The sequence below is a fragment of the Triturus cristatus genome, chromosome 7 (genome assembly GCF_964204655.1).
Source record: "Triturus cristatus chromosome 7, aTriCri1.1, whole genome shotgun sequence".
Lineage (NCBI taxonomy): Eukaryota > Metazoa > Chordata > Amphibia > Caudata > Salamandridae > Triturus > Triturus cristatus.
This window is the reverse complement of record NC_140590.1, coordinates 430,204,280-430,219,245: the sequence shown is the minus strand read 5'-3', so window position 1 is coordinate 430,219,245 and position 14,966 is coordinate 430,204,280. Positions and strand designations below refer to the sequence as shown.

The 14,966-nt window shown below is 44.6% G+C and overlaps 1 protein-coding gene across 2 annotated transcripts in view; it reads left to right on the top strand.

The window, feature by feature from the left end:
• GAS7 (growth arrest specific 7) overlaps positions 1-14,966 on the top strand; it is a 1,339,070-nt gene that overhangs the window by 932,776 nt on the left and 391,328 nt on the right. For both annotated transcript variants that reach the window (XM_085616727.1, XM_085616728.1), the window contains exon 5: positions 10,795-10,848. In XM_085616727.1, the coding sequence (XP_085472853.1) occupies positions 10,795-10,848 (54 nt within the window). The remainder of the gene's footprint in view (positions 1-10,794; positions 10,849-14,966) is intronic.

The following is a 14,966-nucleotide window of genomic DNA, read 5'->3' as shown; positions in this document are numbered from 1 at the left end:
CACGTTTTTGTTGATGGTGACTTTTTTATGTGATCATTCTCTAACATAAGGTTTATGCAGTGAACTTGACCCTATATAGATATTATGATTTAATTACTTAGTTCCTTCGAGGCTCTCGTGCTAGTAGTCATTGCACTAGTCTCCGGGACAGACTATGCAAATTCTCTGTATCTGGGTCTTACGAAGTGCTTCATTCACAGACTTCAAATGTCACAAAACCAAGCTGCCAGGCTGTTTCTCCAACCCCACATTTGCCACATTTCCCCCTTACTCAGGAAGTTGCACTGGCTGCTATAGAACAGCGTTACATCTTCAAGGCAGGGTGTCTCATTTTTAAATCAATTTAGAAGGGCAGATCTGCTTTTGTCTCTGACCATGTTTGTACTAATGACCCTCCCCCGCCCCCCATTTGGAATGCTCTCCCTTTAGGAATCAGGTCTCTGTCCTGCTACACTACATTTAAGAAGCTCCTGAAGATGTGGCTCCTTAGAATGGCATATGAGTAATTACCTGGTGCAAGCTGTTTGTTCCCTCAGCGCCATGAAACCAATCGGTGGACGTGGGCTTTAAGATTCTTTTAACATAACATAAAATGACATATTCATCAAAAATGTATTATGGTCATACAGAAGCATGCCTAATATCATATATATATGATCAAGGCAGGGGACCCTGCAGAAATGTGTCATAGCCTGTAATGAGGAAATAAATATTGAAGGAAACTGACCTTTGGATTGCCGTGTCAATCTGGCTGAGCAATCGCCGAATACCGGAAGTGGTTGTGGGGAGATATATATATAACTCTTTATTCCCCTGAGACCTCTACAGCCATGACGCGTTTCAGCCAGGAAAGGGCCTTGATCACATGAGAGATATATATATATATATATATAGAGAGAGATATATAATATTGCTTGGAATTGATTTATGTGTGGGTTGGATGTTACACACCAAAATCATTTTTGAGAATAATAAAAAGAATAATCATTTCTTCAGGGGGCAATTTGTATTGAGATGTATATATATATATATACATCAAGAATTATTACAACTCACCCTGGGGGAAACACACAGGGCGCAAGCCAGATGCCAAGTGCAGCGCAAACCAGCATAAGAAATAAGTACCAGCAGCTTGAAAGGCTCCACGACAGGGAGATTAGGACGAATCTTCTCAGGGAATGTTGAAGATTTTAATCAAATTCGCTTGGAGTGACAGTGAAAAAGCCCTAAAAGACATTGAATCCCTGGAAAACAGCATTCTTGAAACAGTGGAACAGAGCAAACAAGATGAGGAGAAAGAAATCATAGAGAAACGCCTCAGCACATATGAAAAGAAGATTCAACTAAGAAAGCAACAAAAGTTTGAGAGAGATGCTCATGATTATGAGCAAGGGAGGATATTGACCTTTGCGAGAAGATATGACGCACCGCGCAGGGACTTGAGAACAGCTAAGAAAAAGATAATTTAGGCCAGAGATACCTCCGAAACTGAAGTCCCAAGTGCAGACCAATCAGAGGAGGAAGGAACAAGTACAGGCCAAAACCAATGACAACAACCTTCTTTTCACGAGGAATTCAACCTCATCAGACAGACATGGTTGAGAGGGGGCTAGAGGCGACCCCCGAAAAAACAACAAAAATCAAACGAAACAAATGAAGGGGCGGCAGGAAGCACCGGAAAGGGAGATGGAGCAAAGACCACCAAAAATCGGAGGGGCCGAACCCTCAAGGACTAGAAGACAACCAAACTATTGTCAACCTAACCCCGAAAGTGCTGACAACAGATGAAGAATCAGTACTGAAGTTGGGTTTAACATTTTGTCCCAAAAGCAACTATGAATATACACAAACACGCATAGATTTTTTTACATTTATTAGGAAAATCAAACTATTTAAATTTTTCAAATTAAGAAATCCAGGGCAACTGTTACAAAGCGGTCCAGCAACAACACAAGAACCAGATATTATGAATATTCAGGATCTTGACACTCTAGCAATTTTTGAGGAGCTAGGCAATAAAAGCAACACACAGCAGGAACCAGAAAGGGACAATATCACAAGAGCACAGGAAATGGGTGGGTTACAAGTAGGAGAAAAAAGCCCGTTCAAGCCATCTTCACGGTTCTGCCCACAGATGACAACCGATGCAATTGACATTTTCTCGGACACTGTTATTCAAGAACTCCTCACCCTACGGAGAAAGTAGGAGGAACAAGCTAAAAGGATCAAATGAAATCTCACTTTCAACTAAGGAAAGGCTTTGATGAACTTAGAACAAGACGAAACAGTACTAATAAAACCGTCCGATGAAGGCGGCAATGTCGTCTTACAGACTAAAGACAATTACTGTAAAGAAGCCCTACGACAACTACAGATTAAGGACAACTATGCTCCAACCACGGAAGAGAACTGTTAGACCTGGCACCTTGGCGTGGGTCTTCCTTCCATTTTTTGCTGTTGCCTCATGTGTTTTTGCTGGTGTTAGATGCTTTGGGCACTGTGCCACTACTATCCAGTGCCACAGTGCAAGTGCTCCCTATTGTAAATTTATGTATGGATTAGTGATTCCATGATTGGCTGGTTTGGTTTACCTGTCAGAACCTAGTACAGTGCACCAGGAGTGCCCAGGGCTGGTAATCCAAATGCTGCTGGTGGGCTTGCAGCACTGGTTGTGCCACCCACAGAAGCAGCCTGTAAAAGTGTGCCTAAGGCTTTCCATTGCAGAGCCTGTGTGCAGTCTGGTACTGCCATGCTGACTGGGCAAGTGCACCCACTCGCCAGTCCCTAAACCATCCCTTTTCTTCATATCAGACACCCCTATGGTAGGCCCAAGGGCAGGGTTCATCGTAAGTATAAGGTAGGACATGCCATGGTGTGTGTGGCATGTCCTAATAGTGAATTACAGCCATTTTCGTTTTTCACTATTGCTAGGCTACCTGTTCCCCATAGGCCAGAATCTTATAATCCTAACTGACTCAGGGAACATGGAGAAATTCGAGTTTAGTATGCCTGAACTCAGAATGAGAAAATAAATATTTTAGTGAAGTTGGTTTTAACATTCTGTGTTTGAAAATACCCCTTTTAGAAAGTAGGTATTTTCTTGTCTAACCATCCAAACCTGCCTCTGCTAGGCTGTGTATTCCTTGTCTGGAGTTTGAGTGACAGGGCTGGGGGATTCCAAGAGACAGGGTGAGTCAGCACAGGGCTGAATAGAGAGATCTACATCTAGATGGGTGGGAGGAGTTGCACCTGGGACCTTAATAGGGCTGTGCCTTCCCTCCACAATGCTGGCTCCACCTCCTGTGGTGCGTCTGATGTCTCTGCCCTGCACTGTGAAAGGAAAGAAGGAGTCATGTAAACAAAGTGCTCCAGGACTGACCAGAAGTGGTTTGGACTAGGCAAAGGCCTCTCTGCCTTCAGAGAACAAAGAGAAACTGAGTATAAATATTGGGACCCAAACCCAAGAACTTTAGATCACTTTGGGAAACAAGAAGAAACCTTTGCTGAGGAGCGGATCCAGAGAGACTGAGGAGAGACTATCCCTAAGCTTGAGGGATTGGCCTACAGTGGTTGCCTGACTGCCAAAGAGAGGAGAAAAGGAACTTTGTGTACTTTATTCAACTTGTGAAGGATCTCCAAGGGCTTGAGAAAAGAGATTGCCTCTTGCTGAAGTCTCAGGGACATCAGACTTCACCCACCAGCTCCCCAAGAGTTCTTTGGAAGGGCCTGCTGTTTTGCGAGGCTTTCTGAGGGACTGCATGTCGCAAGGAGCTGGAAGCATGACTCACGAGCAAGAAGCGGGTCGCCGAACTGCCGCTGCAGCTTCACAACATGCATCGCATCGCCAGAGAAGAGAATCGACGTCACAGCAGACGCCGCCGCATCACCGCAGAATCGCTGAGTCATCGCAGGTCCACTGAAGCGTCTCGCATCACCAGGAGAGAGGATCGACGTCGCATCAGGCACCGCCGCATCTCCGGGAAGTGTGTAGCAGGGCTTGTCGTGGCTCATCGCCGGAGAAGAGGATCGACGTTGCAGCAGATGCCGCCGCATCACCGGGAAGAGTGTCGCAGGGCCTGTCGCGGCTCGCAACGTTGTGGAAGCAACTCGCATTGCCATGGGAGAGGATCGACGTCGCAGCAGACGCCGCCGCATCATCGGGAAGCGCGTCGCATGAAGAGGAAAGCGCCATCTTTGTTTCTTTGCACCAGATTTTCAATGCATCACCGTCCTTGCAACGCTTTCGTTGTCTTGCGTTACGCATCTTAAGGTACATTGAACTTTAAGTGTCGCATTTACCATCTTAAGAGAACTAAGCTAATTCTGTCAATTTTAAGTACAGTATTGTGGATTTTTGTCGTTTTGTGGTCTTGTGATAAGTCTATATAAAGAATACTTATTTTTTATATAAAACTTGTGTGGTGTCCATCTGTAGTGTTGTCACTTGATTACTGTATGTGTTCACAAATGCTTTGCACACTGCCTCTGAGATAAGCCTGTCGGCTCGTGCCAAGCTACCAAGGGGGTGAGCAGGGGTTATTTTAGGAGTGTACCCCCTTACCCTGACTAGAAGCAAGGGCCCCTACTTGGACAAAGATGCCTACCTCTGCCAACTAGAGACCCCCAAATCTAACAAGAACTATATAAGGAGCATTCAAGACTATGCAGATCTCATTGGTAAATGGCATGGAAAAGGCATACTGTGGAGAGAGGAATTTTTATTCTTACAGAACAAACGCCCTAAAATTCCAACTTTTTACCACCTTCCCAAGGTCCACAAAGACGCTGCTGGACCACCAGGGAGACCTATTGTGTCATCAATAGGGGATTAACAGAAAATATGTCTAAATTCATAGATTATTTTCTTTCACCCTTCGTCACGCAATTGTCTTCCTATACTAAGGACACCAAGGATTTCCTAAAACAAATCCAAGATATAGGTTGGGAAACAGACTTTGTGATGATTACGCTGGATGTTTGTAATCTATATACCAGCATAAGACACCAGGATAGCTTGGCAGCTGTAAATAACTTTGAGACACCGTCCGGTGAGGTACCTGGAGCACAGCTAAATGTTATTAGAATTAATCACATTTTGCTTAAACAATAATATTTTTATCTTCCAGGGCCAGAGGTACAGGCAGACACAAGGGACAGCGATGAGCACCTGCTTCGCCCCCAGTTATGGGAACTTGTTCGTAGGCTGGTAGGAGAAGCAGGTGGCCTGGGCCGATGATAAGGGAGAATGGGTCGAAAAGGTGATTTGTTGGCGGAGATATATTGATGATCTCTTCATCATTTGGAGAGGATCGAAAGAATCAGCTGCACGATATATCTCCGACCTCAATAACAATGAACTGAATCTGAAATTCACTGGGGAAAAGAGCACCAGTGAAGTGAATTTCCTAGACTTAAGGGTCTTTGTCAGTTCGAATGTCATTCAGACAGCTCGATATGGGAAATCAACGGCTGGTAATTCCGTTATACATGGACGCAGTAGCCATCCAGTGAACCTCATAAAGAACATCCCCTATGGTGGGCTACTCTGTATAAAGAGGAACAGCTCACAGAACTCTGAATATGAGAAGGCAGCAAATGACAGTGGGAGACGCTTTAGATCCATGGGATACTCACAGAAAACATTGCTAATGGCCCAACAGAAAGTCAGGAGCAAAGAGAGGCACACACTGCTTCAAGAAACGCTAACACTGAGAGCAGTAGAAGATCCATGGAGCTTGAGACTCATTACGAGTTATTCAACCGCTTCAAGGAAGATAAGGTCTATTTTATGCAGAAAGTGGAAAACGTTAAAATCAGTTAGCGTGGTGGGTAGAGAACTCCGATAGCGTGGTGGGTAGAGAACTCCCCGATTTATCCTAAAATTTAATTTAGGAAATCTCGATCTATAAGAGATCACCTAGTGGAAAGTCACCTCCCTTCGCCCAAAGTAGGTTCCAGTCTACAGAACCTTCATGGTTCTTTCCCATGCGGGAAATGCAAAGCTTGCACCACCAGTAAGAGAGTCACTACATATCAGACTCCAAGGTGTTGGAAACACAGAAAGATTACTAAATTTATGACCTGTACCACGACCTATGTGGTTTACTGCCTGGAATGCCCATGTGGCATACGCTACGTGGGCAGTACTATACACTCTGTAAAAATGAGAGTGTTAGAACACCAAGGAGCGATCGCTAACAACGATGCGATTTACCCTGTGGCATGTCATTTCGTAATCCACCATAGCAGCAACTCCTACAGTAGACTGTATCCTCAATGAAATCAGGGGAGCAGACAGAGAGAAGAGGTTACAACGTCTGGAGTCGAGATACATTATCGAGCTCCAGACAAAGTTCCCTAGTGGGGAATGCATATGCCCATTCAGGGCTAAATAACGAAAAGCGAAATGTTGCTGTGACATGTGGCATACAGTGTGTGAACAGTGGTATAAACTGATTATCCAGTAGATAACAATGGAGGTGGAGAGAAGTCGAGATTTGATATCTGTCTCCTTCGTATATTGTGCAATAACCAAATTGATTTATGTTTTACGCCATAATGAATGCAATGGGTACTAAAACTTTATTATTATAAGTTTTTTTTATTGCAATGAATGATAATTGTAATTTGACGTAATATCACAAAATCACTGATTTGGTTACAATTGAATTGAACTCATACCACTTTGCACACTCCAATATGGCGCTGACCATACCATATGTAAATGAATTGTCCTTCGTTAGTTTTGTTAATTTTTACCTTTATGTACTTCCGTTTCTATGGCGCCCATCGACACTGACGAAAGCTGAGGCTGAAACGCGTCTGTCGTTTATTTTCTGTTCACAAATAAATCCCTAATTGGATTTAAAATCAACGAGAGTGCTGGTCCTTGCTGTTTTAATAGGCAGTGGAGCTTCATATATACATGTATATCTGGTACAAATTCCACTCAAATTAGAATGGAGTCGACATAGCTAGGGTGCAGAATAAAGTGGCTTTTATTCTATCCCATATAAAAAATGACATTTCAGGTGAGCTGCCGAAACGCTAAGGCAGACACGTTTCAGCCTGACGGCTTTCATCAGTGCCGGTTTCAATATAGCGGTCTGTGCACCTGAGGACTTGTTCAAATGCTGACATGATGGCTCTTATTGGAGCTTGTGTCTTAGCCCCGCACCTCTGTTACAGATTCCAATCACCTGAATGCTGCAACCTTCGTTTTACTTACTGCAAAGCACAGTTTGAGTCCGCTATGTGTGCCCATTAAGTAATGCGGCGTCCGAACACACAGTGGTGCCCCAATCAATGTTGGTCCACAGGCTTCATGACTTGCTCTGCAGCTAGTATATACGGGGAATCGCTGATATTTCATCAACAGGTAGGACCCTTTTTGGCAGTAGAATACCACTCCTCTCTCTCCATCGCTTTGGTGTTCTTGCTGTGAAGATTGCTCCTGCCAGGGGGGGGGGGGGGGGAGTGACGCGTAGTAGAGATACTCGCTGACTGGACACAGTTGTGAGCATGGAAGATATTGGCGACCGTCCTGCTGTCGAGAGTGCACCACCCCATTCACCTCGGGGGCCACAGGGGTTGGTATTCACCTGCCTCTCCATGTGGGGTACCAACATCGGATTTAGAGAGCACCCTCCCGCTGAGGCTCATCTGTGGGCTTTTAAACTTTACCAGCAGTACATTGCCTGCACTGAACATGGAACGTAATTCCTGCCGGAACTGCAACGCCCACAACACTATGCGAAGTCTCATACAGAGCAGCCCAGTAGGGGACGCACAAATATTCGTGGATTTAGGGGGGCTGTGACCGGACTGTGCTTGGTTTCTTGTCACCACTAGCCTTTGAAAAAGAAGATATTACTTCGAAACGCGTTAGGCAGCAGTGGTCTGACGGCTGCGAAAGGGATCAGCTGGCCGGCGTTTCTCATACCTAATAAAGGGCTTGAAGCTACATGTTGGTGTCTGAGTGCTTCTCGCTGACTAGACACAGTTGTGAGCATGGAATATTTATATATTACCAACTATCTGCAGGAACTAGAGAGTATGGTGCATAGTGTGAAGCTGTTTCCTTTGTGTGCTGTGCTCAAATGACATAATCATAAGCCATTGCTTGTACTAAGGACACTGATACTCTTTTAGATGTTCCTCTCCAGGCAGTAAGTCACATGGCTCACTAAGTGTAAAATGTTGGTTTCCGTAGACCCCTCACCAAAGCCTTGCAAACTGCCATTGCAGCCTGCATGCCTTGGTGGAGAGAAAAACAACAAAGTGGACATGGCACACTGTGTGCCATGTCAAGCAGCACTACCTAAGATAAGAGTAAATCACCTCTCTAACAGGCTTTACAAGCCCTAAGACAGGGTGAATATATCTCTGGTATGGGCATATCTGCCTGAGCAGATATGCCCCTACAAAATGTAAGTCTATTTTTAATATTGTAAGTGCCAGGGAAGCCATAGAGAGTACATGGTCTGGAAACTCGACAACTCGAGTTCCCTAGTACCATGATGGCTTCTCTCAACCCATGACTGTATGGAACCAAACGACTCCTCTTAATACACCCACACTGAAGCCAGTGTTGGATTTATTAAAGCATGTACCCAGATGGCACCTCAAAACCTACCAACCCTGGTGTGGTCTCTGACTGACTTTAGGAAGCCTGCCATCGCCAGACATGTTTCCGGACCACTGTGGTGAGAGCCCTTGCTCTCTGAGGGCAGAAGCAAAGCCCATCCAGGGCAGAGGTGTGTCGCACCTCCTTCCTAAAGCAGGCACAGTGTGAGACAGGGAAGCTTTAAAAGCCTTGCCTCCTTTGTAATGCGATCCCAGCCTCTGCTGCTAGCAGCAGGTGGCAGCTTCCGATTCAAGCCCCCACTTTTGGCGGGAGAACCAACGGGAAAACTAAGTGAGAATAGAAGGTGTGTCCCCCTTTGCCAACTCCAACCCTCAGGTGTTGGAGGCAAAGTGAAGCACATTCTTCAGTGCCCACCATCTTGAAGATAGTGGGACTTATCCAATCAGGGCTAGGACTATGCCCCCCGTCCCACGGAAGGGTGGCATAATAGAGGGTGTAGACACCCCAGGTAAGGGACCCATTGATCCCTACCTGTCACTCCCCTGTAACATCCCTAAATATAATATTTAGGTGGCACCCCCAGACTCTGAAGTCAGATTCCTGATGACCTACGAAGCCCGGACACCAAAGAGGCGCAACAGCAAGAAAGAAGGAGCAGTGACTGACTCGGTGCCACCCCTGCTGGCCTGTTTGCTGCCTTTCGCCCATGCTACAAAAGTCGATCCGCGCTGTCGGCCCAGCGCTTTCATGAGATTTCTTTTAAGAATAGATGATGAGTATCAAAGAAAATTCCCAAATGGTACCACACACACACATTGTGGGATTCCATTTGTATCAGTGGATTGGCTGTCTCAGGAACTCGGTGCCTCCACAACGCACCACTCCCAAGAACCAGCTCTGCCAAGACACAGGAGGGGAGCAAGTGCAGTGTTTGCACATTTGATGCGTTCAGCAGGGCCATGCCTGGAGGATGGCAGGCAGGGCCTCTGCCTGCCAACCTCAAGGCTTGGCCCTTCCACACTTCTAATCAAGGGTTAATGCTGTCTGTGGACACAGGAGGGTGGGGTGGCGTTGATAAAGCCTGAATGCGGGCCTGTATTCAGGGTTTTCACATATATGTTATCATTGCAGCATTGTGCATTTAATGTGAGGACTTAACATGTGTAGAAGTTTGAGGACCCTGGACGTCGAGTATTTCTAGGCTTTATACAAAAAGAGTGCATATTACCTGACTCCAGGTTATCCAGAGGCGCGCCAATCCCATCGCAGTGTTTGAAGCATACCTTAAACTCAGCAGGGTAGTGTCAGTGACGATATATGTGATCTGGGCTGTTGTGGGTGGTGCCTCTGTGGTGGTGGCTGCAGTGCTGCCGTCAGCAGCCCTCTGTTTATACACAGAATGTTATAAAGGATGAGCAACGGGGCGCAAAGGGGAACAAGAGCCAGTGAGAGTTACAGAGGTGTTCTGATGTCACTGTCATCGACTGTGCAATTTAAACTGAGAAACACTACAGAATTATTACATTGAGTTATATGTTTGTTTTGATGACCTGCTATCGCGTAAATGTTTAAATATTAGACACTAAGAAACAAAAGACTTAATTATAAGAGGACATTTCTGGACCAAAAACAGGAATATTTAGTTTGCACTTAATCAGGGGAAAATAGGATAATAACTTAAATGTTAATGAAGTAAATCATTTTAAAACTTTGAAAGAATACGTTAAAAATGAACACCTCCCAAATCCTGTGTGGGTTATGCAACATTAACAGCGTGTCAACAATAAACAAAGGTACTCGTACAGGACTGCAACGGCTATTAGCGAGATAAATGAGGTTTTCAGATCTCCTGACCTCGCCAGCACTCCTTTGATGGAGACTGTGTGTTTATTCGCCAGGGAAGGGTTAACTTCCTACACGGATCCGTGATTGGAACGGGAGGTGTGGATGTGGTTTGTATGAATTATGCTGCCGAGCTGAGCGCGTGTGTTGCCTCATTGGCCACAGTCTGCGAGCCTCGCGTGGCCAGGTTTTCAGCTGTCTCAGTTACCTCAGGACATGGTGACGCTGTAGTTACAGCGCCGCCTGTAATCCTCCGCCGCCAGTGGCGGACCCGGGCAGCGTGCCGCGCTCAGCTGAACCCAAAGCCGCGAAAGATGTCCGATAACGAGTCCAGCTTTGATGATGCCTCTTGCCTTTCTCCACAGAGTCCCGGCTCCCCGTCTTCGACGAAAAAGCAGACCAAGGAGGCGACACTCACGGTGAGTACACAAAAACATTGGTCCGGCCCAGCATTAATCAATGGCAACACTGTTGCCATGGCAATGTAGCCATCAGTGCAAAATGATGCGCTTCATCAGTAGACTGAAGTTTGCATGGATTGATTGTGCAGAATGCTTGCGTTTCTTTTCATTTTGTGAACAATCTGCAGGTTTCTTCTCGTGTATTACTTTGAAAGCAGCTGTGGAATAGGTAGTGCATTGTTTCAACTGCCCAGAGGTGTACAGAAGCCCCGCGAGGACAGTCCGCGGGTGAGGTGGGGAAGCACAACACTAATTAACAGCAGGGTGCATATAAGCAATGTTTGCTCTTATTAAAATGCGCCACGGATAATTATGCAGTTATAGCATGACTGCTATCATCAGTTGTTCTTTATGAGACTTTATGCGGCTGATGGTTTGCGTGTGGTCTAAGCAACGCGCAGGATTAAGTTGGACGCCAGCATTCTTGTCCGTATATTGTAATGAATTTAGAGAAAATTTTAAGGCATGTTAACTTCAGGTATAATGTAGCTGCTTGTTGAAAGGTCTGCCAGAACACAAGACGGTTGTTTTATTTTGAAATATATCGAACATGCATTCCAGTGCTTTGAATAAGTAAGAAAAAGCCGAACCTTCCATCTTGATCTGTACCTGCCCGTTCTTTGATACACATTACTCTCATCAGCTTTATGGATCCGATTCAAATGCACGTCATTGTATGCCGAACCCTTGCAAATAGGAAACTGTATGAAAACTATTCTATTATAATAAGTCTATTTTTCGAAAAAAAATCTTTTGCACAAGACCGTAGGTAATGCAAAATGGATAATTGTGATATACATATTATATCATATTAATGTTTGTGTGTGTGACCCATGACCAAGTCTACTACTAAAAGATTTATTACTAATGTGCAGACATTTTTTTTTACCATAGTACAGCAGAAACGACGAAAAAAAACCTTGCATATCGCATTTTAACAGTGTCTTTATACAACTCTTGCCGTACACGCTTCTTCAATGTGCTGTTGCTTTACTGCACACATTTTACCCCTTGCTCCCTTGTTTTTGTTAAATATTTGTTTAAAGCAAATGCCCATGAAAAATGACATGGCATACACTAGATCAGCCATTGCCCTATGCATAACTGATGGGGGCGTAGGGTAACATGACCCACTCATGGGTTCACATCTCATAGCCATGGGTCCTCCCCACACTCAACATTGTTTGCAAATAGCATCTGCATGTATACTGTATGTGCGCATCATAATGGGGGAGGAGTCAGTTCTCAGCTGTGCATTGGTCCCATTCTCTACTGCAATGCCAATGACCTCCACTCGCTGCTGCTGCAGGCCCAGCATAGCCCTATGGAGCTTGCTAAGCATTAGAGATCATTTTCCAATAACGCCTGTGGCCTAACGGCTAGGGCAGTCTACCTTGAAGCCGGGGAACCGGTTCGAGTCTCGGCAAGGATGCTCACCATTCTGTGATTCTGAGCAAATCTCCCCGCGTCTAACAAAAATGAATGTGTCCGTCTGTTATGTAACTGGTGCTCTTGTAAAGCGCTCTGATACCTTCGGGTCTCAGCGCTATATAAAACTTAACAAAAAAAAAAGAAAAAGATAGTCCTTTTCTTATGTTTGTAGTGTGATGCACATAACAGAATGCTCATGACTAAAAATTCAGAATGTAGTCTTTCTATTATATCTATTTGACTACAGACATTGTGCCAGAGTCAAGAAATAAAACTTAAAAGTACATGCAGAAAATTACATCTCAACAGTCCCAGGAGCATGTTCTAAAATTTCACCAGGTGCAGATTTTCAGACATAACAGAACAGGTGTATTTGTAAAGCGCACGATTACCCATAGGTGTCCTGGCGCTGAATAACAGATGTTTATTGTTACCCAACTCAATGGTACTCATTTTATCGACCTCAGATGGATGAAAGGCTGTGTGGACCCGCCGGGATTTGAACCTGTGACCATGAGGTCAAACACAGGCCCCTGCAGTGGCTGCTTTAGTCCACTGAGCCACCAAACCCGGCCTCATTGTACTCGGAATGCCAGAGGACATCTCCCACAGGTTCCAGCCCATTCCTCCTTTGTGGAAATCTATACAGTGTAAATGTATGCAGAGGGGAAGTGCAGTCCATTGTGCAAATGTATATTTTTTTCCCACCTAGGGAAAACCTTTTCCCTGTGGAAGAAGCCCTTTCCCTTACCATGCCAGTTAATCTGGTGGTGTGCTATTCCCCTTCCCATTCTGGAGGGCCAGTTACTCCAGCTCTTGTATTTTTCCGGTCATTTACAAGGTCTGATGGTGTTGGCTCTGTGTCTGTGAATACCCAGAAACATTTGAGTGTTTGGGTGTTCAGAAACTTTCAAGGTAAACCACACTTTTAAACCGGCCATCTCGCACCCATTGCTTGAAATTTACTAATGCAGAATTCTCAACACTCGTGGTGAAGAAATCTGCAGTAGTACATCCATAAGTGAAGTTAGTTTAAGTCATAAACCTATGTTTATGGAAAAAAATATCATTGTGGATCTGGCCCATCCTGTGGGTAGCCCGTTACGTACTATAGAAATAAAGGAAATACTAACTGAACTGCCCAGAAAGTATTTTCAGAACGTCCTAGGTGCTGTTGACGTATTGGAGAAATCTATACTGCAAATAATAGTACTTTAATCATGTGCTTATCTCCATAGACATGATAGGGCACCCTTCTGCCGTGATACATAGACCTTCTATTAAATTGGTTTTTATAAAGCAACACACAGTCCTCCTTCACGCCCCCCCCCCACTCATGAGGGCTTCATGAAAAATAAACTGGGATATAAAACACTTAGAGTTCAAATAATAGGATAGAAATGATTGACAGGTGTGCAGACAGTAGTTGTGGTAGCTAAGAACAGTAAGGTAAAGGGTTCTGTAAATTCAGGAAACAAAACGTGTTCTAGTTTACAATTCGTTGGACTCTTCTATTTACCTGGACTGTGGTGTTTATATATACCGCTTTATTCTCCTAAAAGCTTGTGTTTCTGTAGCTTCTTCCATAGGGGAAATGTGTGCTCTTTAGCTGAAGACCATCTCTCTCTCTCTCCCTCAATCTTCATGATACCTTTTAAACTTAATAGTGATAGGAGCACCAAGGTGAAAATAAAATCTCCGTAATGCTGAACGGTGTCGTAATTAGGAGAGAGGATAAGGATGGAAGGATGGACAGTAGCATTACAAACATGAGATCCATAATGATTGGTTGACCCACCGTTGGTTGTACCTCATCCCCCACCATTTCATGATTGTGTTGTGATTTTATTTGTTTGGTAATGAGTGATGTGTTGTGTGCCGGGTAATGTTAAAGGAGTGGCTATTTGCAGTTGAGCTGCAAGGAGCGACCTTGGAATGGCTGCAACCCTGGCATGGTAGATCCCTGCTGCCTACTGATTAGGAGTTCATTGCACACAGAAAACATTCCTTTCTTTTTTGCTTTTCACTACAGCAATACTAATTAAAATGTTTAAGTCAGGACTTGTGTGTGTTTCATCTCTCTCTACTTTCCCCATCATTCCTTCTCCTCTGCGTCCTTTCTATTGACTTTCTAGGTACGTTCATTTCCAGTTCGTTTGCCCTTGTATGAACCTTCCTATTATTTTCTCCACCTGTGTATTATCCGTTATTTTTCCTTGTTTGTTTCCATGTCAACAAGCTTTAGCAAATTCAGACATGGACAAAGGCCATTTCCATGGTTAGCACATTAAAATCATGCAGTTTGGCTTTGTTAATGCTTGTTTACATATAAAACAGTAGCAATTGTTCACAACTGTCCACAACAGTCCATAAAAGGTCCGCACCCCTTACTCTTGAAACTCATCCGGTCACACACTTCTAAAAGGTCTGTTTGAAATATTGCATTCATGATACCAATAGGTCCCCCCAAATTGTAGTGGACCTCTGTGTTGTTCATATACCAAGAAAAACAAAAGTGATACTTCAGCGTGAGGTGAGTCTGCTGCTGAAAGTAGATATGAAGGAGGGTAACCACTGTCACCTCACTAGCGGCACCCCTATCACACACTCCCATCTGAAGCCCATGGGTATCCGCCAAAAGACAG